We start from the raw sequence: 24,816 nt of genomic DNA on the forward strand, positions 1-24,816 counted from the left end.
GATATTTATAGATATTTATCTAAAATATTAATTATAAACAAAATATCTATGCCATTTAAGTGATCGAGCCAACACTTAAGAATTTACGCGTTACAATATTGCTGCTGTTTTTTTTTTTTTGTGAGCTTAACCAGAGAATCATCGCCAGGATGACCTCGTGTTTACGCAGCGCATTCGATAAATACAAAGACCCAGACACTCTCCGGGCCAAAGGGCCTTCCAAGGAGTCTCTGGTACCGGGGCCTCATGGTGCCGCTCGACTGCAGGCATCTCTCCTCCAGCCGCGACGTGGGGACGATGGGGATGCAATCCAGCACACTGAGCTCAGAGTCGGAGCACCCTGAGCTCCCCTGCTCCTTGTAGCGTATCTAATGCCTTGTACACAGGCCGCCACACACTAATACCCAAATTACCGGTCACCCAGCGCACACATTTGAACACATACACAGGAACACGGCCGCCACATGCAACCACAACACAACACACACTCGCTACATGCTCATACTCCAAAAATTGAAATGGGCAATCACTTGAAAGCAATGTGTGTGAAGACAGGCACGGCACTGTGTCTGTGAGTATAGCGGGCCAATGGCTAGTTTAATGCCTTGTTGCACCGGGATCCATAGAGAGCCACAGAGCGGTCAGCACTCCAATCAGGCTGGCCTGGTTCCAATCATCACAACAGAGGAGACACAGTGGCAGTCCCCCCCCGCCCCTCCCTGTCGGTCCATTCACGTCCTCCCTTTTCCAGCCTTTTATTCTTTTGGGTGGTAGGGAAGGCGGGGGTGGTTTGCGACTGATCGACCGCCTTTCTCTGCAACCCCAGAGAGTGCTAACCTTGAACTGCTAATGATCTTGACAGCGTCTGCATCCTTCCAGCAAATTATTTTGTGTTTCAGTTTTTGTCCGTTTCTTTATCAGGGCTTTCTTTGTCAGTAGAAGGTCGTTTTCTATTCGGCACATCTTTGAACTCGATGGTTCTGGGCAGAAGACTGCTATTTTCTTGTGTGTGCATTGTGTGTGCGTATGTACAGTATGTGTACACCACAAGGGTTGATATAGCACACACACACACACACAAAGTGTGTGTGTGTGTGTGTGTGTGTGTGTGTGTGTGTGTGTGTGTGTGTGTGTGTGTTAACGAGGGGGGTTAAGAAGGAGTGCTGTGTGAAGCTAGTGCTGCTCACAAACTTTGGTGTGTGTGTGTGTGTGTGTGTGTGTGTGTGTGTGTGTGTGTGTGTGTGTGTGTGTGTGTGTGTGTGTGTGTGTGTGTGTGTGTGTGTGTGTGTGTGTGTGTGTGTGTGTGAAAAGTGCCAACGTGTTTATGGTCCCAATAAAGCAGCCAGCGTGTTCTCTGTGTGACTCTAATGTTCTCAGCCCGGCTCTTATGGCCCGGGATGAGTGATGTTTATTTAGCGTGGTTATGTGCGCCTCTTAAATTAGAGCTGAAAACTGTCACTTTGGTCATCTTGTTACTTGCTCAGCTCCGCCAACAGTGGCGACGGCGACATTGTCGTTAAGTTCTGAAATTAAAACCAAACTGAATAAATGTTTTTCTTTTACTCAATTAAAGTTGATGTTCCCCCTGACAAGATTAATATTAATTCCTTTTTCCTTTCATTAGGCGATTGAAACATTTCGATTTCAGTAAGCCCGTGTTTAGCTACGTATTATAGCCCTGTTAAACGTAGCCGTTTGAACTTGTCATAGGACTTGTAAGTACATACTATTTAATTGCTTACCTGACTCGTGTTATTGTTGGAATTCTCTCGTATGGTTTCACCCACTGAACAGTTCAGCATCACCCCCATCATTTCTGCACTAAATGGTTCCCCCAAAATAGTTCCATCATTTCTGCTCTATATGTTTCCACTCAAGTCTCTACTCTACTCAAACTGTAGAATAGTTGTTGTGTCTGGAAAAAAAAAGCTATGTACGATGATGTATCTGACCATACAGTTGTGTAAACTCTTTTCTCTAAATGTATAGATCTAAACGTTGTTTTGTCTGAACAATCAGTGACATTCGGTGTGTTCTCATTGGTTTCCTCTCTCTTTCCACCAGCGGTCGGAACGGAAAGATGCGTGTGCTCAGCTTCAAGGCAGGCTTGGTGAGCTTGTGCAAAGCAGACGTCAAGGAAAAATACAAGTGTGAGTGTGGCCAACCCCGATCTGTCTAATGGGTTCCATGCAGGGAATGCAACTGCCCACACACTCGCTCTCTCCCTCTCTCTCATTCTGACTCTCTCTCTCTCTCTCTCTCTCTCTCTCTCTCTCGCCCTCTCTCGCACTCACTCACACAGTGAGTTCCAGGAAAATCATTTATTATCTCTGTGTCACCCTCTTTCTGTCTTGCTCCGGATCTCCCTTGACCTTTCCGATATTTTCTCCTTCTTCAATATTCCAAACACTCATGTTCCTTATCAGAAGTCAATATGTCTGTCTGTCTGTCTGTCTGTCTGTCTGTCTGTCTGTCTGTCTGTCTGTCTGTCTGTCTGTCTGTCTGTCTGTCTGTCTGTCTGTCTGTCTGTCTCTCTCTCTGTCTCTGTCTCTCTCTCTCTCTCTCTCTCTGTCTGTGTGTGTGTGTGTGTGTGCGTGTGTCTCTTTCTGTGTATATATAACACATATACGTATACAGCATGTGAGTGAAACAAACCAAGGGGAGTGTGCGGCCATTAAAAATAAGCATAGTTTGAACAAGTGTCATTGATTTAGCTGGACACAAGTTGATGAATATAGCAACCCATTACTTAAAGCCTGGCCAGGCTTTAAGTAATACTTGGCAAAGCATAGATGCCGACTCATATTGGAGCGAACGGCAACAGACTCTAACTTAGACTTTAATTGGACGGCTGGTTAGAGTGATTAGACAACGTCTTTCTGGGATCAGCCAGACAACGGTGGTGTTTCTCCCCCCTTTTACTCTGAGATTGATCAGTTGGTGTTGCGTATAGCACATTACCTGTCGTGTGTGGGTTGACTCGCACCAAATTTGATTTGATTGTGATGATGACAGTTTTCTCCCTCTCCTCTATCTAGTAGAATTGATCTGTTAACACCACTCATCTTGAGTAGGCTTGACTCAGCCATCGTATTTGTAAAATTGGTGTGTGTGTGTGTGTGTGTGTTTGTTTGTGTGTGTCAGTGTGTGCGTGGGCAAGGCCTTCTGTAGCCCAAGAGTGAGATCCTTGGAAGACATACATTTGACTCACGCTGATCTGGCTTTAAAGACATTGTGAAATATAGATGTTAGCCACTTAACACAGCGCTCTCCAACAGACATCCTGTGATGTGTCACAGGTTCTGAGTTGGCATGCATAACCATCCAACTCAACAATGATATGGATAAGACTGTTGAGAATATCCTCTGAGAAGCAATTCTCACTATCTCCAATACTAAATCCATCTAGATCCCTCCTAAACGTATCTTTTTCCCACCGTGAGAATGCATGGTATCACAGAAGCAAAGATGGTGGTTTGAGTTGGTCTCTGAATAACAAAACACACGCAACACACCTTTATCTCCCATCTGTATCCCTCAATCGACATACCCTGTTTAGAGTAAGCTGGATAATACTGCCGACACTCTTTTCATTACTCGTAAACTGTTCATCAGGAAACACTCTATCAGTGTTTCCCACAGAAATTTTGGAGACTATGGGGGGGGGGGGGGGGGGGGGGGTATGAAGCGATTGTTGACAGGGGGGGGGGGGGGGGTGTATGTAGCGTTTTTTTTGTTTTTTTTTGGCTCTAGGGGGCCCCCTAGTAGTGGCCCGGGGCCCCAAGCAATTGCGGGGCCCCAGGCAATTGCCTGGTATGCCTAATGGGATGCAGCGCCTCTGCTCTCATGCAATCCCAATGAGAGCGACACGAACTTCGTCTGAGCAAATTAATAATAATATTATAATAATAATAATTCATGTGCACGCAGAGACTATGGCGGCCGAATTAGACTATGGCGGGGCGCCATAGTCTCGTCAATGTGTGGGAAACACTGACTCTATTTTCATTCCTAACTTTCTGCATATATCTCTCTCTCTCTCTCTCTCTCTCTCTCTCTCTCTCTCTCTCTCTCTCTCTCTCTCTCTCTCTCTCTCTCTCTCTCTCTCTCTCTCTCTCTCTCTCTCTCTCTCTCTCTCTCTCTCTCTCTCAGATGCTCGTTCATTTTATTCAGGAGATGTTTTATGTGTAAGTGTTCATGCCAGTTGTCTTCCCTGTAAGGGGGAGTTTAATCTGCTAAAGGCGGGAGGGAGAGAGAGGTTTAGACCGGGGAGAGATAGAGCTGGAGTTTCTCGTGCTATTTATACTGGTATGGTGAGGCATTTTCACATGCCTGTCAACATTCGTCTCCTTAGTGACAGTCAGTCAAAATACTCTTGTCAAGGGTTCTCAATGCAGATAGTGCTAAACTAATTCACTTCCTTATTCTGGAATTAGACCACCCAGGACATCGCTCTCTTTCTCAGTCTCTCTCGCTGTCTTTCTCGCTCTCGTTCTTGATCTCGCTCTCCATCTCCCCCTCTAGAGATTTCTTGCTGTTTCTCTCTCAATCTATCTCTCCCTGTCTCTCTTGGTCTTGCTATCCCTCTCGATCTATCGCGCCATCTCTTCCGTCTCTCTATCCGTCTCACTCTCTCTCTCTAAGAATGCAGCATTATTCTTGGATATAGAGACAGAACACTCTCAACATGTACGGGGATTGTTAGACACGCAAACATCTTGTTTTTTTTGTGCATTACTTACATTTCAAAATCCCTTCCACGTTTCTCTATTTAGCCATAGGCTGAGAGCGCCTTTACAATAATTGTTGCCATTCATAAATTTTTTTATATATGTATTATATACGGCTATGCATGAGCTTCCACTAGAACGTAAATGAAGTATGGTGCTATACCGTTAGGTATATATATATCATATAAATGTATTCTCTTCTCTTCACCTGCCTACCTAACAGACAAAGTTTTGAAAGGAAATGAATAGGCCAGAAAATTAGCTGTGCAAGCATTTCAGTTTGATACTTTTCAAATTTCGCAAGCCTTGTATTAAGAGGGCATTCGATAAAAACCCATCTGGGTCTAAAAGAAGCAACAGAAGGTATTGATCCGGAACATTAGCACAAATGATTTTCTTGACGACGCATCGATGCACACACTCAAAGATAACACTGGTCCATTTATAGGTGTGTGTACTTGTGTGTGTGTGTGTGTGTGTGTGTGTGTGTGTGTGTGTGTGTGTTTGTCTGTGTGTGTGTGTGTGTGTGTCTGTGTGTGTTTTTCCTCATAATGCAGTGTTCTCCATCGCAGGAACTGCAATCCGTCACTTACGGCCCCGCAAGTTACGGGTCACCTTGGCTCGACTCAAGGACTCCCCTGCTCACGCCAATGACCTAAACCTTGTGTCGCATGCAGACTTGTTCCGCCAGGTGTGTGGACCGGGAGGCCAGACCGACCAGCGGCACCTCAGCCTGCTTCTCCACGAGGCCATCCAGGTTCCCCGCCAGCTGGGGGAGGTGGCGGCATTCGGGGGCAGCAACGTGGAGCCCAGCGTGCAAAGCTGCCTCCGCATGGTGACTACACACACACATATATATATATATGTATCTGTATACAGACGCAGCATGCAATCGTCTGCGTGAGTGCACCACACGCATGATTTGGTGTGCAGGTTCTGTCCTGAGGGATGCATGATGGGAAGAGGAGGAGGAGGGAGAGGAGGAGGAGGAATATGTGTTTCTTTTTTTATCGCATGGCCTGGTATGTTAAATCCTATCTAACCCAAGCCTTATCAGAAAGTTGTAGCTAGCCTAGTCATCGCCATGACTTCATAGCTTCAATCTCCCAGCGTGTGTTTCAACCCACACGTCTCCCATGCACATTCAAGCATCGTTGAGTTTCATTTCTAGCGCATAGTGGTCGCAATTGTAAAAAAGAAGTAGAAGGAAAATTGTGAAGACAGAGCACGGACGCATTACCCGCCACTTTTCGGTAACTATGAGTAAGCCCGCCTAGTGAGAGGCGCTGGTAGGAAATAGAATGCTGAGAAGACCAATTAATCACAACATAGATGTACGAGGTAGTGGGGCTCACTCTCAGAAGGACATGGCTTCCCCTTAATGAGGACACACGCGCTGGCACAGCCAACACCTTTTACCGGACGGCGCAGGCTTTTTGTTCCGTCTCTGATAGCTCTTCTCTTGGTTTGACGTAGGCCCTAACCTCAGTGGTCTCCATGATTGCAGATTTGGTTCAGCGCAGTGTTTTGGAGCCTGGCCCTGTCGAAAAAAAGTCCTAATTACCTGGCTGTACTTGCCAGCTCCTGATTAAGCACACTTTATTCCCGTCCACGTTTTCTGAAATGAGCTGCAAGCTCTGATTCAAATCAAAGCTTTTTGTTTTTTCTTGGCTATAACTCTTTCACGCACGCAGATAAAATATCCATGTACAGCCAAAAGGTGGAGGGACCCATTTGCTCTTTTATCAACATTTTTATTTCATTAATAAAGTTAATTAGCAGGATGATGATTTTTTACTTATTAAGCATTTCTGCACTACAGGGTGTCAGCCATGGAATATGCAATTTAAGATGATTATGCACCCGATTTACACTTCTCCTCACTTAAGTCCCAATCCTCCTCTATTCCTGTAATCCCTTTGGCGGAGAGGAGATACCATATGGGGTTTGATAAACCAGGTCTTGTTGCTTACAATAGGGGCAATGTGTCCCTAGGATGAGGCTTTGGGAATATGAGGGAGTCTCTTGAAAAACTATGAAATGGAAGTTTTGACAGTGAGAGACGGTTTGGTCATTTAGTTAAACTGCTCCATCTTAGACAGGGCGTCCTGCCAGCTTTGAATCCCCAGTAGGGGCTCCAGGTGCTGGGAGGGAAGGGAGGGAGGGAGGGGGGGCTGCGCGTCTCCAACATTGAGAGAAGCTGTTGAGAGAGAGAGAGAGAGAGAGAGAGAGAGAGAGAGAGAGAGAGAGAGAGAGAGAGAGAGAGAGAGAGAGAGAGAGAGAGAGAGAGAGAGAGAGAGAGAGAGAGAGAGAGAGAGAGAGAGAGAGAGAGAGAGAGAGAGAGAGAGAGAGAGGAATCGCATCATTATCCCCAAAGATGGTGCACTACTGCATACTTCACATGTACTTCCATGTGCACACAGGCTCACACACACACCGACACACACCAACACACAATTATAATGCTGCTTTGCATGAGCAGAAGATAAAGCCCCAAGGGAAATCTACCTCTTAATACAGCTCTGATGCAGACTTAATGAGAATTTAGCACATCACAGCTTTTCAAATCCCTACTTCCCTGGGATTTTCAACAAGTCGTCGGTGACTGGAACACATGCACGAGGCTCGGGAATCGAACCCCGTACCTCTCGGCTAGGAGTCCAAGTTGCCCACATGCGTTCTTTCTGCCGCCGATGAACCTGTCTTCCTCGCTCATCCCTTTTATTTCCCCCCCCCCCCCCACCCCCACCTAAACTCTCGCAAAGCAGAGAGTGTAATGAAGGGAGCCCCCCCCCCTACCTATCTGGTAGGGGGGGGGGGCACATACCTTCCAATACGGCTCCGTTCTCGGGGGGGTCTAAACATACAGGCTTGTTTACCGGGATCCCTCTGTCTCCCCTCCCGCCAGGCCCCGGGGAAGCCTGCCATCGAGGTGTCTCACTTCCTGGAGTGGATGAGCCTGGAGCCCCAGTCCATGGTGTGGCTCCCCGTGCTCCACCGCGTGGCCGCGGCCGAGTCGGCCAAGCACCAGGCCAAGTGCTACGTGTGCAAGCAGTGCCCCATCAAAGGCTTCAGGTACGGGGCACTCCCTCGATTTAACGGAGCCGAGTTCCTCCCAGAGTGCGTCTGACGGCCTAGTCTTATGATTTCATAAAGGAGCTTGTCAAGACAATTGGCGTCAATGCCGCCGTGATTAAAGGAGCGTCAAGGTGGCAAGGATTCAGCCTGTCCGTAACGACAAAACAAGTGCAAAGCAATATAACTCAGTGCGAGTGGAGGGGAGCAAGGGAGAGAGCAAGTCTCTGGTGCAAATCAAACGCAACCAAGAGGTCTTCACTTAAATGCCAGTTAACCGTTCATCATGTACTGAGGTTCCTTCATCATTTATGTAATTCAATTTGTGAGTCGATATTTTTCTCCCACACCGCCGTTACGGAGACCGGGGTATAATGGAATAAAATTAAAGCCGGCTTTTGTTATGAATGTTTTTATTGACGGCGACAGGTACCGCAGTCTGAAGCAGTTCAACGTTGACATCTGTCAGACGTGCTTCCTCACAGGCCGCACCTCCAAGGGAAACAAGCTGCACTACCCCATCATGGAGTACTACACACCAGTAAGACCCTTCTCCCTCAGCAAACGCTAAACGCACGATGCTATGAAACCTTTAACGCACCACAACAAGCGGCAAGAAAATCTGTATTCTGCAGGACGGGCATCCCAGTTACAAGGCTAATGGCGTTAAGCACGCGGGCTGGGAGGGCTCTGAGAGTGCATGTTAAAGGGCTATCTCGAACACTTGGGAACTGGTTGTGAACGGCCCCTACCCCTTCCTGCGTCTTATACAGCCTCGACCCCTCTCACACACACACACGCACACACACACACACACACTCACACAGATCCCGGTTCTTAGTTGATATTCCGGGGCCGTACCAGGGCTATATCTGGGGGCGGGTGTTGGAGTTTGTGGGGGTGCAACGTGCTAGGTATCAGCCGTAATCAATGCTGAGCGCTGACAAATGGCAGAAGGCCATGGGCACTGTGATTTTCTTTTAGGGGGCCCAGCGTTTTAGAGTTATGGTTTTAAGTGGAGCTCACTGGAGATAGTGTAATATTTTCTCACAAGCCGGGGCGTAGGAGAATTCAGCAGCGGGCCAGACGGGAGGGGATACCAAGGGGTGGAGAACCTTGCGGAGGAGGACGGGGAGGACGGAGGGAACCAGGGGTTTAAAGGGGTAATGGAATCTCACAGGGAGGAGAATAGAGAGGAGGCATCTGGAGGTGACACAGAGCGCCTGAGGGAGAGGGATGCCGGTTTTTGGAGGCGGAAAACAAGCGCTGTCGGCCAAAGTAACAAAGGAAAGTGTCAAAGCATAAATATGGGGGAGATGATGAGCAGAGGGAGAGTTCTGGGCAGAGAGAAAGAGACCACAGAGAGATAACTTGTGATCGCTTGAAGGGAGGGAAATGGCAGACGTGTGAAGCTCAGCAGAGTAGAAGATGGCCGACGGCTGGGCTGGTCCCACGGGGAGCCTTGTTTCAGATGGGCTCGTCTGGGAGAAATGTTTTCCCCCGGCAACATTGGAAAGCACTCTTAAGCGCTACAGTTTGTCCTCTCTCCCCTCCCTCTGCTCTCTCTAAACCTACTGCTTCTCCCACACCTCCTCCTCCTCTCCTGCCCTCCCAACCCGCGTCATTCCCGCTACCTGATCCCACGGCAGACCACCTCGGGAGAGAAGATGAGGGATTTCGCCAAGACTCTGAAGAACAAGTTCAGGTCCAAGCAGTACTTCAGCAAGCACCCTCAGAGAGGGTACCTGCCCGTTCAGTCGGTGCTGGAGGCAGAGAGCGCCGAGACGTGAGTCCCACATGCCCTGGCATGCACGCACTCGAGACAGGCGGATGCACATACACACACACACACACACAGACACACACACGTCATGCAAATTCACACCACACATACTGTACGTACAGACACACTGATACACACATGCACACACTGCATTCACACACCCTCACATGCATGTCTGTACTTCTAACCCGGATAGTATGTTTGTGTGTGTGTGTGTGTGTGTGTGTGTGTGTGTGTGTGTGTGTGTGTGTGTGTGTGTGTGTGTGTGTGTGTGTGTGTGTGTGTGTGTGTGTGTGTATGTATGCGTGTGAGGATAGTAAAATGAACTATTTTAAATTGTTTAAAGAGTTATTTTACCTTTGTACTCATGTACTTATGTGTTATCAAGCAAACAAAGAGTAAAATAAAAAAAGGAAATTAATTAAATCAATATTACCCTAGCCTGGGATGAAAACATAAATATGCTAGCTGCCAGTCTACGTTGCATAGCAACCACCTCGCACCATGTGCAGGCAGCCAGGAAGGCATATTTTATTTTTAACATTATTATTTATTTATAAGAATAGCAATAGCTCACTTGAGGCCATGGTATATGATTTTAATAATAACCATATACCACGGCCTGTTGTGAGCTATTGCTCGAATAAACGTACAGACATACATGCATCCATCCATACATACTTGCATCCAAACATACATACATACATACATACATGCATGCATACATACATACATACATACATACATACATACATACATACATACATACATACATACATACATACATACATACATACATACATACATACATACATACATACATACATACATACATACACAGAGCTAAAGAGACTCCTTGTAGACGATTGTATTATCTGGAACAAATGTTACACAAATCCCAGGTGCAAATTCAAATGATGTGGGATGAGTTCAGTGGACAGTTCTGGATTTTTAAAAAAGCATCAATGCCTAATTCTATTTAGTCCTAATCCGGGCAGGGAAATGTACGCTCAGGAATCAGTCTCTCTAAGAGCTCCGAACCAGAGCCTGGAGTCAAATGCAGGATGTCCCCAGGAGACAGCTGCAGGGCTACGCTGTTCCCAGGATAGTCTTCCAAGGCGATGCTCATCTGCTCCGCTTACTTTGTTATTGTGTTATTATTCACTAGCATGCTTATGCTACAATTTTCTAAATCAAACTGTATTAATTTAAGCCAAAATGTAATCCAATTGAATTATTGAATAACTTTCTATGTGTCTGTCAATTTCCCTTTGATGTTTGCTGTGGAATAAGAGCTCTTTAATATAGGTGTCTGACATGCGCTCTTTCTCAGAGCTGAGGAATTTGGGAGGGCATGAGCATGCATAATCCACTGCACTGACATCAAGAACGTGAAGCTAATTATGCACATTACTACAAGCAGGAAATAACTGTCTGCAGTTCTGGCTTCAGCAAAAAAGTCTCTACTAAAGCTGTGCAGCTCCATTGAGCAGTGGCAGGCAATCCCGCATACCGACCGATGACCTTGCATTAGCGGAGACACATTGCAATAGAGCCCATGAACGATTTCGAGGGGGCCTCATCGACTTGAGACACCTGCACGCTCGCGCGTACCGACACGAACACATGCACGTATTCACACGCACGCACGCACACACACACACACACACACACACACACACACACACACACACACACACACACACACACACACACACACACACACACACACACACACACACACACACACAGTATATACACACACACAGACGTGCAAACAAACACACCCACACAAACACACACAAGGGGGAGCCAATGGGATCTGTGGAAAGTGTTGATGGTTGGAAGTTAATGAAGTTAATACATTTGGTACAGAAAGTATCAAAAGAGTAGACAGTTGGAGAGTGATTAAATGGCATAGAGATAGAGAAGACAGATCATGTTTAGGTTCTAAGTTAGACTGATTCTAATTTAGAGATATTCTCATGAGTAGATCTATATCGTGCATTGCAGAGGGCTAATTTACATTTATATAAGGTTAATGAATTAGTTGGAAATGTAAAATACTAATTAGCTTGTCAAGTTTGTTGCGGTCTTGGATTGATGCCACATCTTTCCGCTAGATTGTTTGCTAGATAGTAGTCGTCTAGCTAGCAGATTAGGCTCGCAGATCTAGGTTAAAACGTCAGGCTTGTGTGCTGTGAAGTAGAAGTTATTTCCTCCCAGACATGGTTGGAGCAGGTGCAGTTGCGACATAGCTTCCTTGTTTGAAAGCCACTAGGTCATATCTCCGCCATTTTAATTGGCTAAAAGGGACATTCTTCTAGTTCCTTCCATCTGCAGTCTCCCAGGCACTTAGAATGGAATGGAGTCTCAATCGATAGGGTGAAAGCGAATTACTCGTTACTAAATGAGTAGGAGTTTTAATGTCGAGATGGAAATTCAGCAGCATAGGTCCTGTTATTGTATTGCATTGTTGAATAATGAATTATCAATTGTAGACATAGCTCATTAATCTTACTGAAAGAGGCTAAACATATCAGAAAATATTTCTGAACAAAACTTAGCATTGGATAACATGTTAAATATATGCAATCTCCAGGCTTATAATCCAATTAATTTAAGTCCTTCTTAAAGTTGTCCAAATTAAAATGATCAAATCTTCGCACGCACGCACGCACACACACACACACACACACACACACACACACACACACACACACACACACAGAGTGACACACACACATTCACGCGTGCGCACACTCAAGCAGACAAGCAAAGCATCACACACATCTCTGCCCAGAAGGTGGCCGCAATCCACTGTCTAATTGTGTACTTTTATTATTTTTTATTATTTTATTTCCTGTATTTTTCTATTATGTTGGTGTGGTTTAAAATCAGAGGCTCATTCAACACATGCAAACCAGGGCATTAAAAATATTAAAGCATTTAGAGCGGGAAAATAATTTTAAAATGTCTTTATTTATTTATTTTAGATCGGAATGGTTTGGAATACAAACAGTTCAAACCCTTTTTCAAAGCCACAAAATGTATTGTTTTGGTTTTTTTTAGCTAAAATTATTGATTTTCATGAATGCCTTATCATGTTTCCAAGGGAATATATTGTGCATGGTATTTGGATGTTGACATGATGTGTTTTGTCCATGTTCTCTCCCAGGCCGTGCTCATCTCCAAAGCTTCCCCACGCAGACACTCACAGCAGGATCGAGCATTTTGCCAGCAGGTATGATGCTTTATATTGTGATATATTTATATTTATCCATGTGATAACCTTTAAATCCAACCAATCAGGCAACGGCCCTACATGACTAGGACTTTCAACACACCTGTTTTCTTCTTTGTTCTTCCTGTTGTAGAGGTGTGTATATATTTGCTTTACTTCATGAATGGATGTCCTGTCCTGATCTATGGTTGGATTATAACTGTGGAAAGAGTAGCGGTGTTTGTGTGTGTCTTTGGCGTTTTGCCCGTCCTCACCTGTTCGACCTGAATCAACCAAAGGTAACAACACTATAATCACCTGAAGTCTCTCAGGCAGGCGGTGCTGACTATTCACAGCCAATCAAGAGTCAAAGGTTTCCTTATCTTGATTGAAGGACACAGAGCTTTCCTGCTCCAGTACTGTATTTATATTCCGATAAATGTACTAAAAGAGCAGAGTGCCGACACTCGGTTTTAACCCTTTCGGCTGGCAGCCAAACTCCCTTGCCACTACACTACACTGACCTGCCCTTCTCCATGCTCAGAAGATCTCACAATGTACTGTAGCAGGCCAGTGGGTGCGGGGTTTCCACACTACCAAGTTGAATAGTAAAGCACACAATACACAGAGCAGTTCAAAGTCAGTGTGATTTATTTACCGGGTAAATAACAATCACCAGGGTGGCAAAACAGCGTTTCCAGGAGCTCACACAGATCCTGTCTGTACTTCCTTAGCCCTCCAAGATCACACAGGCCCTGTCTGTAGTATGCTAGCCCTTTTAAGCCCAAGCACCCCTGCTTAATGATCCCCGGGCTCGCGTCGACAAAGGGAGGAAGTCCATGTAAGGCTTGGGGGTGGAGCCAGCAGGTTGCCAGACAGACCACTCCCCTAACTCCTCCCTGCCGTCTGCCACAGTACATATGCAAGAATGTTCTTTTATTTACACTTCAATGTAGACACACTTCATCCTAGAGCGGACATGTCGATTGAACTGAGAATCTTTCACATATAATGCAAAAAGAAAAGGAAGAACAATTTTCAATACATTTACTAAATGTATTTTAGCCCCCGCCTCCTCTCCCCTCAACCACCTCCCTCTCTCAGGCCCCCACCCCTTCCTCACACTGATTACAGTATTGATCCTGGCCTCTGGGGTGTGTGTGTGTGTGTGTGTGTGTGTGTGTGTGTGTGTGTGTGTGTGTGTGTGTGTGTGTGTGTGTGTGTGTGTGTGTGTGTGTGTGTGTGTGTGTGTGTGTGTGTGTGTGTGTGTGCAGCGCCACTCCTCTGTGGTCTTACACACGTACATTCACTGATGGCATTTGTAGTTTTGTGTGTGTGTCTGTGGGTGTGTGGGTGTTGAATCTGGGTCTATTTGTGTGTTCATGCATCGGTGTGTGTGCCTTTGTGTGTGTGTGCTTTGGGTTACGCACGTCTGTTTTGAGTACGTGTGTGTTTGTGTGAGGGGGAGTTTGGATGTTTGCGTGTGTGTCCGGGTGGAGTAGAGGTCAGCAGGGTTGAGCATGGGTCAACATACCCAGTGGGTGGCCACTTGGTGACGGCTGGTCCCCTGGGAGCTGTCAGCCTGGCTTAATGTTTGTGCTGCAGGTAGTCATACACGCATGCACGCACACACACACACACACACACACACACACACACACACACACACACACACACAGACACACACACACACACACACACACACACACACACACACACACACACACACACACACACACACACACACACACACACACACACATAAACACGCACGCACACAATGGAGGTGCTGCAGGACTGAGAGCAGGGAGCCAGCAGGGATTGGGGTGTGTGTGTGTGTGTGTGTTTGTGTTTGTATGTCTGCCATTGTATATTTTGCACCCTAAAGCTTCCACAATCAGCCAGTCTACTGCCAACCAGAACACACACCAACAGTTCAACAGTCCTTCCCCTCTCCTCTTTTCCTTCCCCCTGTTCTATTGTCTCATCCACCCAGCTTCAACTCTCTGGCTCTCCCTTAGTGTTTGTCTCTCTCTCTGTCTCCGTTTGTCTCTCTCTCTCTCTCTCTCTCTCTCTCTCTCTCTCTCTCACTCTCACTCTCACTCTCACTCTCTCTCTCTTTCTCTTTCTCTCTCTATCTCGCTCTTTCTCTCTCTCTCTGTCTGCCTTTGTTAGTCAATGGCCTTCTCCGTTCCACTTTATGTCACATCAAGGCGGTTCTTTGTGATCAGCTCACAGGCCTGCTGTGCACACTCGACACTTGAATGCAACTGTTTGAAAGAGGGCAGCCTTCTGCTGTTCTTATTGTTTTGTTTTAAGACTCTGAACTTCAAACTTTACAATGTATTTATTTATATTGTATTCATAGCTATAGCTATGTCTGTTACTTGTTTCAGCTATAGCCTTTACTTTTTTCGATGTATTACTATTTGGAAACAGGCTGAGTCTGCAAACTGTATGTTGGTGATTAACTGGCTAACGCTTGCGAGCGGTTGCAACATTGGCCGATGGTTTGGCGTCGATACCTCCTGAGCTGTAGGCGATGTGTACAGAGAATCTGACGGAATAATAATAACACAGCCAAGTTTTCCCTGCAACCACACAAATTCTTAGTAACGACCAGCGTTGATAACATAATAAAATGTGTCATTTTAAACGAGGCCCTATTAAAATCTGTAATTATACGACAAAATAAAGACATATCGCAAAGACGTGATTCTGTAATGGGACATATCGGGCCATTTGCCAACCGATACTGGACTCATTATATTATCATTGTTCCGTTATCTTCACAGATTTGACTGCCCTCCACCAATTCTACATCTCTACTTTGAGAAAGTTTCTTCCTGCGGTCTTCAATACATTACTTACTAATCATGTGGGGTTCATGTTCTCATGGCACTACACATCGCTGTGTGTTGCATAGCACTTGTATGGGAAAGGAGTGTGATTGAGAAAATACCTTTTGATACATGTCTATTGGAATGGTGCTCATTAGAGCAAAATGATAAGGTTTGGACAGGATATTCCTTTTTTTTCATAATGAAATATTTCTTATTAAAGCAAATGCCAACCAAAAGTAGCATTCATGTTGTTTATTAGTTTATTTTTGCACCAGTAATTCAGGCAGCTCTCTTCTGAGCTATTGTTAAGTCCTTTTTTTGCATCCCCAGACAATACCATATGGACAGTAATCTGGTGATATGATTTAATCTAGTGGATATGAGTCCTAACAATGGCTGTTGCCTTTCGTTCTATCCTTCTTTCTTCCATCCATTCCCTCTTTCGTTCATTCTTTCATTTGTGCTTCTGTGCGTTCCTACTCTCTTTCTTTTGTTTGTTGTTTTATTCTCTCCTTTGTGGTTTTCCTAGTTCCTCCATCCTTTCCTCCCTTATTCCCGCCCTTCCTTCCTACCTCCTACCTCCCACGGTCTCAGGGGTCCAGACTAAGTATTCCCTCTGTGTATGCGCAGCATGCCACTCTCTGTAAACACTTATGGGGGATCAAGCTGGTATTGAAATGCTGGTGTCAGAAGTGGCAGGGAAGTGTATGGAGAACCCTCTTGAGGATGACACATTCATTATAAAGAAGCAGCTGGGATTCAATGAAAGATGGTGTGTGTGTGTGTGTGTGTGTGTGCGCGTGTGTGCGTGTATTCAAGCATACCCCTTAGCTCTGTGTGTATTAATCCAGGCTTATAATGTAATGCATCATTTCGGAAAGATTTTTTTTTTTATGAGACAATATTACATTTATGGTAAGTTCATTAATTAATTAACTAACTTTTTATTTTGCCAGTCTCTCTTGTCTCACCCTGCTTCCCAAGTTGTCACCATCTCTTTTTCTCTGTCTCGCTGTCTCTGCAACTCTTGTCTCACACACACACACACACACACACACACACACACACACACACACACACACACACACACACACACACACACACACACACACACACACACACACACACACACACACACACACACACACACACACAAAAAACACAAAAACACGCATTCCATTTCAGGCCCTGTCTTAGTCCCTGGGGTTTGTGAAGCCTGTCTGATAGATCGCCCAGGCCTATTCAATTAGGAGTGAGCGTTGCTATAACCCAACATGAACAGATGACGCATTCCCTGTGTTCTGTCCACCCCTTCTGTAATTCTATCATTAAAAATCCTCTGCCCCACACAATCACCCCAGTCCCTACTGCCAACATCCACCCACACAAGAGGGGGTGTATGTGTGTGTGTGTTTCTTGAGTGTTTGACTCGGACGGGGATCAAAGCAAGCATATTCAGAATGCACACACTTTGGAGCTGCCTCCTTATGGGACTCGTGAGGTTCATGGAAGAAGAATTGATTTATTATTCAGACTCTAGTTTGATTAAAAGAGAGAATGGCAAAAACCTCTCATTATTGTATAGTAAATTAAACAACTACTATGTAATATTAAATTCTAATGTTGCATACAGAATGGATGTTATTATGTTCAGAATGACTGACAAACATTTAATAATGCTTTTTATTATTAAATAACACTTAATATTTGCAATGTTTTTTTTTAATAACATATAGGCCTATATATATAGAGATAGATAGATAGATAGATAGAAGTTGCTCATTCGTAACACATCATTTGTGCTCTCCCTGAAAACATATGTGGATCGGGGTGCGTCCCTATCGAACAGTATTGTGTAGTGCAGCAGGCTGCAGGCCTGAGGGCTCTTGTAGTGCGACGGACCACAGTCGCTCTGGGAGCTCTCCATGGTGCTGCAGTGACATGCCAGTTCCCAAGCGTGCTCTCAACGGCAGCCCAGGAAGGGGAGCTGTCCCTGGTGCTGAAAGGAAGGGCTCCCCACTGCATGCTTTTGTCTGGACTGCTAGTCCCCCAGCTCCTGCGTGCAGTACCATGTTTCAATGGGCAACTGGTGCTGCAATGATACGTTTGTCCGCAAGCTATCCTCAGGTTGTGCATGTGAGACAAAGCTTCTTGTTGCAGTTTCTGCGTTCAACACCTGGTCACGTTCATCTGTTTAGGAGTTGAACGTTCTCGCTGTGTGTAATTGGATTTTCATTTAGCTGTTTCTTCCATATTTGTTGACTTTGCGCTCTCTCGTTCTCTGTCTCTGTCTCTGTCTGTCTTTGTCTTTTGTTGTGTGTGATCTGAATGTGCGTATCAAATATGTTCACGCTAAATATGTGTACATATTTGACCACATTTTGGACATACATTCTGTGTGTGCGCGTGTTTGTCTGTGTCCGTGTGTGTGTGTGTGTGTGTGTGCGTGCACAGATTGGCGGAAATGGAGAACCAGACATGTTCATTCTTCACGGACAGTCTGTCCCCAGATGAAAGCTTGTGAGTATGCAGCCTAACGTGCCAAACAAGACGATTTTGTGTGCGGCTGTGTCCGTGTGTGTTTTTGTGTGCGTTTGTGTGTGTGTGTGTGTCTTTTACGCTGTGTCTTCATCACGTGTGTATTTGTGTGTGGGTGGGTGTGTGTGGCTGTTTGTTTGTTTGTGTGTGCGTTTATGTTCAGGAAATATTAGACAACCACATGAATAAGCACCCTCTATAATTAAAAAGATTCACCGGGAGGTCATCTCGTGAACTCAATGAGAAAAAGCTGAACCATCTTGAGACAGCCAGGACTAGGAACACAGACCAGTGGTGCATGAAGGTTGAGGAGGTGTGTGTGTGTGTGTGTGTGTGTGTGTGTGTGTGTGTGTGTGTGTGTGTGTGTGTGTGTGTGTGTGTGTGTGTGAGTCTCTGGAGGCTGTGAGACAAGTGTTCGGGAGTAGTAATACTGTTCAATTAGATCTGAACGGAGGGCTATGATTTGAATAAGACGACGATAAGGTGTGCACTCATGCACGGTAGAGCTAGTGGGTGGGGATGATTTGCAGCGGGTTTATCCACATCTACATTTATCTAGTGTGTCCTTGTGTGTGTATTCAATCTGTGTGCGTGTTTGTTTGTTTGTTTGTTTGTTTGTGCGCACATGCATACATACATGCTGTGTGTGTGTGTATGTGCGTTGGGTTCTGTATGTTCAGGGTATATTTACCAGCCACACAATGCGCTACAGAAGGATTTCTCAATGGCTTCAAGCTTTCTGTATAAGAGCTCCTTCAGTATGGATGTCTGTCAGCTAACAGATGGATGTCTGTTAGCTGCTTGGATGGACCTTTGTTAGAATTGCAAAATGCCCTCTTGCACTGCACGATAGCAGGTCTACAAGACGGCCCTATTTGTATTCATTATGCAAACAAGTGGCTCTTTGTGTATGCGTCTAAATGTAATATGAATATTGCGGTATTGTGTTTGGATCTGAGTGAGAGTCTGTGTGTGTATGTGTATGTATTTGTGTTCATTTCTACATATGTTCTGTGACAATTATATATTCTGTATTTTGGATCTTTGTTTTGCATAACACATAGAACAGTTGTGGTCGATGTTCTTGGTATGGAAGAATGAGGTCCTTCCTGTGTGCCTGCTTGCTTGCCTTTTCCTGCCTGTCTCTCTTTCTGTATGGATGTCTGTATGGCTGTCTGTCTCTCTGTCTGTATGGCAATCTGTCACTCTGTATGTCTCTCTGTCTGTCTCTGTCAGTATGGATTTCTGTCTGTATGTCTCCCTGTCTTTCTCTCTGTCTGTATGTCTCTCTGTATGTCTCTGTGTCTGTATGGCTGTCTGTCTGTATGTCTCTCTGTCTGTCTCTCTGTCTGTATGGCTGTGTATGGCTCTGCAAGGGACACGTAATGCTCTGTGATTATATCGCCTCCCTGCCCCATTTGTTTGATTCAGTGGTCACAGTTGACAATAAGGGCGCATTAATTAACCATTAATTACCATTAGTCAATTCAGTAAAAAGCATTTTTCACAATTACTAAACTAATTGTCTAGAAATAAATGACTTGTGGTGTTCAATCCTATAGTCTTTGTGTTAACGAAGGTTATAGTGTTCATGTTCAATCTTGACCCTAACTACGGTTTTCATTTATACACTATTGAATGGGTAGGATAGGGTTAACCCTAACCCACTAACCCCCATGGTAATGCTATTTAATATTTGCACAAATGTTAATTAATGATTCATTACTGTACCCTTATTGTAAAGTGTAACCAATTCATCTGTCCTGTCTGGCATCTCCTTGGTCATTGCTTTGTTTGTTGAGTTCGCACTGGACTTCTCATGAACATCGCTGTCCACCTTGTGAACTCTGGAAATACTTCATATCCGAGTCCTAACGTTTGCAACGACGTTGTCCTCCGCCCCTCATACCCCCAAAAAGAAAAGAAGGGTTAAAGGTCGACCTACATACCTGAGGCCTGCTGTAACATACAGACTGTGGACTGCCGGTCTACTCATCAACACAGAGGGAAAGCCAAGGCCCGCTAATGACTGTGGTGATCGGTACATTTGCCAACCAGTCGGTCGGCGTCAGCGCCCCGTTATTAGTCAAGCGAAACGCACCGCGTTTGCATCCCATGGATATTTAAACGGATCATCACGTTGCCGTCCTCCAGTGGCTGAGGATATTACATCTAATGTTTATGCACGATGGGTTCTAACGGAATAAATATGATATCTATATATTCCGCCAGAGTGCACTCCAGACCGATTCCACTCGGGAGGGATTCTCGCTGAACTAATAACATTTCAAATTGAAAACATTAAAATAATATTTTTTAAACGCGCCACAAGTTATGCCGCTGTTTACCTCGGCTCACACTCACCGACTTGAAGTTGTGGCGCTGCATCTGTGCAACTCTGGTTAGGTTTGAGTCCATGTGCTCAGTGGAGGTGGACCATGTATATATATAACCTCCTTACCCTTCTGCATTTCACATCAAAAAAGTCTTAAGCATCCAGTCGTTTTATGGTTAGTCATTGAGTTTCCCTACACTACCCAATCCACCCATCCCTTCAGCATGCCTGGCTCTGTCCCTCCCCCCCAATCCCCCCCCCCCCCCCCCCCCCCCAACCCACACGGCCCCTCCATGTCCCTGGCCTGTCCCCTGGGGGCGCTCTGTGGCTCTGTGCTGCCTGTGGCTTGGTGCTGGTGCCTCAGTGTGCTGTCTTCTGTGTGGGGCATGTCAGGGATGAAGATCAGTACATCCTGCGTCACTCCAGCCCTGCGCTGGAGCAGGACTCGCCGTGCGGCCAGCACCTGCTGCTGGTCCACCTGGAGCACCAGGACCGTGAGCAGCTCCAGTGCACCCTGGCCCGCCTGGAGAACGAGAACAGGTGGGTGGTGGGGGGGGGGGCGCGGTCGATGGGGAGGATTTCACACTGACACACACACACACGCACACTCACACTCACACTCACACACGCTCACTCACTCATACCCTTATTCTGGGTGTGTGTGTGTGTGTGTGTTTATTGTTTATTGAATGGATCCCCATTAGCTGACGCCGAGGTGGCAGCTAGTCTTCCTGGGGTCCTGGGTGTGTGTGTGTGTGTGCGTGTGTATGTGTGCGTGTGCATATGTGTGCGTATGTGTGCATGCGTGCGCATAATGTATGCATATGCAAATGCTTGGGTGCGCATATGTGCACATATGTTTGTGAACATAAACACAACAACTGTGAGTTGTTTGGATGTGTGTGCGTGTAGGTGGGAATGCAGCTCTGTGCGGTATGTCTTTGTGACTTGTGCGTGCGTGGGTGGGTGAGAATTATGACGGCCTTTGAAACCATCTTGCATAGAAAAAGAGCCATTTACAGTTTATTATAGTGCGAGTTAAAAAACATTGAGAAGTTTAGTAAATAACAGCTTTTCTTTCTAACGGCCTTCTTCACAGAGCAAAGGGATAACGACATGACCACTCAAAATATTTTTGCAACAGAGCATGGTGTCGTAAAATGTTAAAGGAGAAACAGGAAAAAAAACATAATAGCAGTCTCGTTTGTGTTTAATTTGGATTTATTGTTTCCGAGTAGCACCTCTGTCTGCGCAGTTTTTCATGTGGATGAGAAAAGATCAGTCATCTGAATTTAATACCAATGGCATTTATGATTCAGATGAATTATTTTCCCTTGTCATCGCTTATCCCTGACCTTTTCATGCACAGACAGAGAAAGTACGCACACACACACACACTTGCGCACACCGCTTTTGGGTATCTGAAACCTTGACCCAGTTCATTCTTTAATCGTTATAATAATTTTCCTCCAACCATATATTTCCTGTTCTGATGCCACAGGATTCTCCCTGGTCGTTTTTTATTACAAACGGTTTCATTTATGGCTCAGAGGTACTTGACCATAACTCTGATTTATCCCCTCGCCTCCCCTTGAAGTGTGCTACAGAAGAGAGACAAATGTGAGGAGACCTTCATATTCTGGTCCTGCTGAGTTACTGCAGATTTGAGTGGCATGTTTAATAGGGCTTTCTGTAATACATACAGATACCAATATGTCCAAATGTTTAGTCTACCAGTTAATCAAATTAAGTATGTGTGCACAACCCAACCTTTAAAATATATAGTACTTAATATATCCACGCAATTCAATTCACATATTCATCCTGTGTAAATGTGACACTGCAGGTGAAAGCCCCAAAGTCATTCCACACCGTTTCAGACGGATAGGGAGAACTGCACACGCAACATCTGCCTTGTATTGGATCATCTCTTTCCGTGCCAAAAGACGAGGTTGAAGGAGGTCGCGTGTGTGTGTGTGTGTGTGTGTGTGTGTGTGTGTGTGTGTGTGTGTGTGTGTGTGTGTGTGTGTGTGTGTGTGTGTGTGTGTGTGTGTGTGTGTGTGTGTGTGTGTATGTGTTTAGGGGGGGTGGGGGGGGGGGGTTGTGGGGGTGTGGGTGTTCATGTTCCACCAACCCTGACGCCACGCTTTCTCTCCTCTGCCCTTCCTGGTCTGCTCCACCCGGCTCCTCCTGCCTCCCCCTGGCTCCTCCGCCCTCCGGCTCCCCCAGGGTGCTGCAGTCCGAGTACCGTCGGCTCCAGTGGAGGCACGAAGAGGCGGCCTCCGTGCCCATGCTGACGGAGGCCGGCGAGGGGGGCGTCCTGTGCTCGCCCACGGCCGACGGGGGGCCGCAGGAGGACGAGGAGCTGCTGGCCGAGGCGAGGGTCCTCCGACAGCACAAGACCCGCCTGGAGACGCGCATGCAGATCCTGGAAGACCACAACAAACAGCTGGACTCCCAGCTGCGCCGGCTCAGGGAGCTCCTGCTGCAGGTAGATCCAGAATGAGCCCAGATCCCAGATGTTTGTTTTGGAAGCGGAAAGGTTGCTGGTTCGATCCCCGGCTCCTCCTAGCTGAGGGTCGAGATGTACCCGAGCAAGACACCTCGCCCTTACTGTGCCCGACGTGCTGTCTGTCGCCAGCAAGGTTGATTGCGCCATCGGTGTGTGAATGTGTTTATAAACCGTCGCTTTGGATAAAAGGGTCTACTAAATGCCCTCAATTCTAAACTGAACTGAGTCCAAAATGCCCCCCTGAATTCAAATTATAATGCAGCTCTCTCTCTGTTCAGCACGGTGAGGGTAGGACATCCAATATTGACATATTATACTCACCATGCTCTTATATACAGAGAAAGTTGTTTTTGGAGCTTGGATCCAAAATGGCCGATCAATTCAAACTGAAACGCAGCTTTTTCTGAGTATAAGAGCCGGTTGAGGACAGGACATCCAATATTGACATCTTATACTTTTCAGCTGCTGGGGGGAAAGTAAATTGGGGCAGCGATAGCAATATGAACTGGTGAGAGCATTCAGAACAACAGAACAAATAGAGAGTATGAGAGAGCATTTTAGATGGATGCTGAGGCTTGCAGAGACGACGGCGGTCCGTCGGCTAATCAAGATAGACTCCGACTGCATTGCGTCCCACACTCCGGAGGGAGGGAAAGGGAAGGGGAGTGAAAGCAGAGGCAGTGCTGACAACAATTTCTCAGGTTGCGCCTCTCGCCTGCACCTTTAGGAAGTATAAATCAGGGAACACCGGTAGTGCCACAAATTGCAGACGAAGGCGGCCAAGCAAAAAGGGTTGGCAGGGGGGTCAGAGTGGGAACAGAGGACGAAGAGGACGACAGGAAGAGGCTCTGTCAGGTTTAAAGACGTGGAAAGTGAAAGGGAAAGAGAGTGGGAAGACGAGACAGATCATTTGGTGCAGCTTTGACAGGCGGAGGCCGGTTAAATGTTTTATCAGGATCCCCCCTTACGCCCAGCGGGGTCTTGCGCCGGAACTTTTCCCGCTGAAAGAGTTAGTCATAGATAGAGCTTCGAGTCGCACGTTCCCTGTTTGACACGAGGCACAGAGAACAGGGGGAATGAAAGAGGGGGATTTGTAATCGTATGACTACCACCACTGTTCTGTGCTCTGCGAAGTTTGGGGAAGAAGTGGAATCCATCTTTGTCAGGCGTCCCGGTCCTCAAAGCACTCAGTGTCACGTCCTGCGGAGTTCACTGTTAAATATTTACCAGGATCCGCTGAAAGCCAGAGGAAACCACGACCCCATATGGTGTGTGGGATGTTGGTGTGTGTGTGAGGGTTTACATATATTCATGTATATAAATATATATCGTTGATTAGAAAATTGCATAATTAAATCTGATTCATCAGGCCAGACTCGACTCGTATATCTTTTTTAATATAAGGGGCTCAATGCTGCCTCATTTCTTGTGACTTCTGCTTGGTTTAAACGCTTGAGAATTAATCAATTGCCTTATCAGGATTTCCCAGGGCTGTCTATCGGCGTGGAGCAACGCTTCCACTAAATGACCAGCCGCCTCTACAAAACAACTATTCACAATATGACGGAAACTCGCTCATCCGTCCATGTCAACGTCTGCATTCAATTTGATATGAATTAATGGCTACTTTATCGGAATTAATATAAAACCATAGATTAACTCCAACTGTGGCCGGTCTCTGTGGAGACAAAGAGCTTTGTTGTGTCTGATAAGCACTGTAATCACCCCGAGGCAGTTGACTGAGTACTAATTTAAAAGTGATTGATGTGTTTCAGCG

The 24,816-nt window shown here is 45.9% G+C and overlaps 1 protein-coding gene across 1 annotated transcript in view; it reads left to right on the top strand.

Moving 5' to 3' along the window:
- The window catches only part of drp2 (dystrophin related protein 2), a 67,338-nt gene that overhangs the window by 40,175 nt on the left and 2,347 nt on the right, over positions 1-24,816 (top strand). Inside the window, exons 12-20 of the mRNA XM_030368078.1 lie at positions 2,065-2,150; positions 5,408-5,565; positions 7,639-7,805; positions 8,235-8,346; positions 9,455-9,591; positions 12,767-12,832; positions 18,109-18,174; positions 20,921-21,067; positions 22,757-23,018. Coding sequence (XP_030223938.1) covers positions 2,065-2,150; positions 5,408-5,565; positions 7,639-7,805; positions 8,235-8,346; positions 9,455-9,591; positions 12,767-12,832; positions 18,109-18,174; positions 20,921-21,067; positions 22,757-23,018 — 1,201 coding nt within the window. The remainder of the gene's footprint in view (positions 1-2,064; positions 2,151-5,407; positions 5,566-7,638; positions 7,806-8,234; positions 8,347-9,454; positions 9,592-12,766; positions 12,833-18,108; positions 18,175-20,920; positions 21,068-22,756; positions 23,019-24,816) is intronic.

The sequence above is a fragment of the Gadus morhua genome, chromosome 10 (genome assembly GCF_902167405.1).
Source record: "Gadus morhua chromosome 10, gadMor3.0, whole genome shotgun sequence".
Lineage (NCBI taxonomy): Eukaryota > Metazoa > Chordata > Actinopteri > Gadiformes > Gadidae > Gadus > Gadus morhua.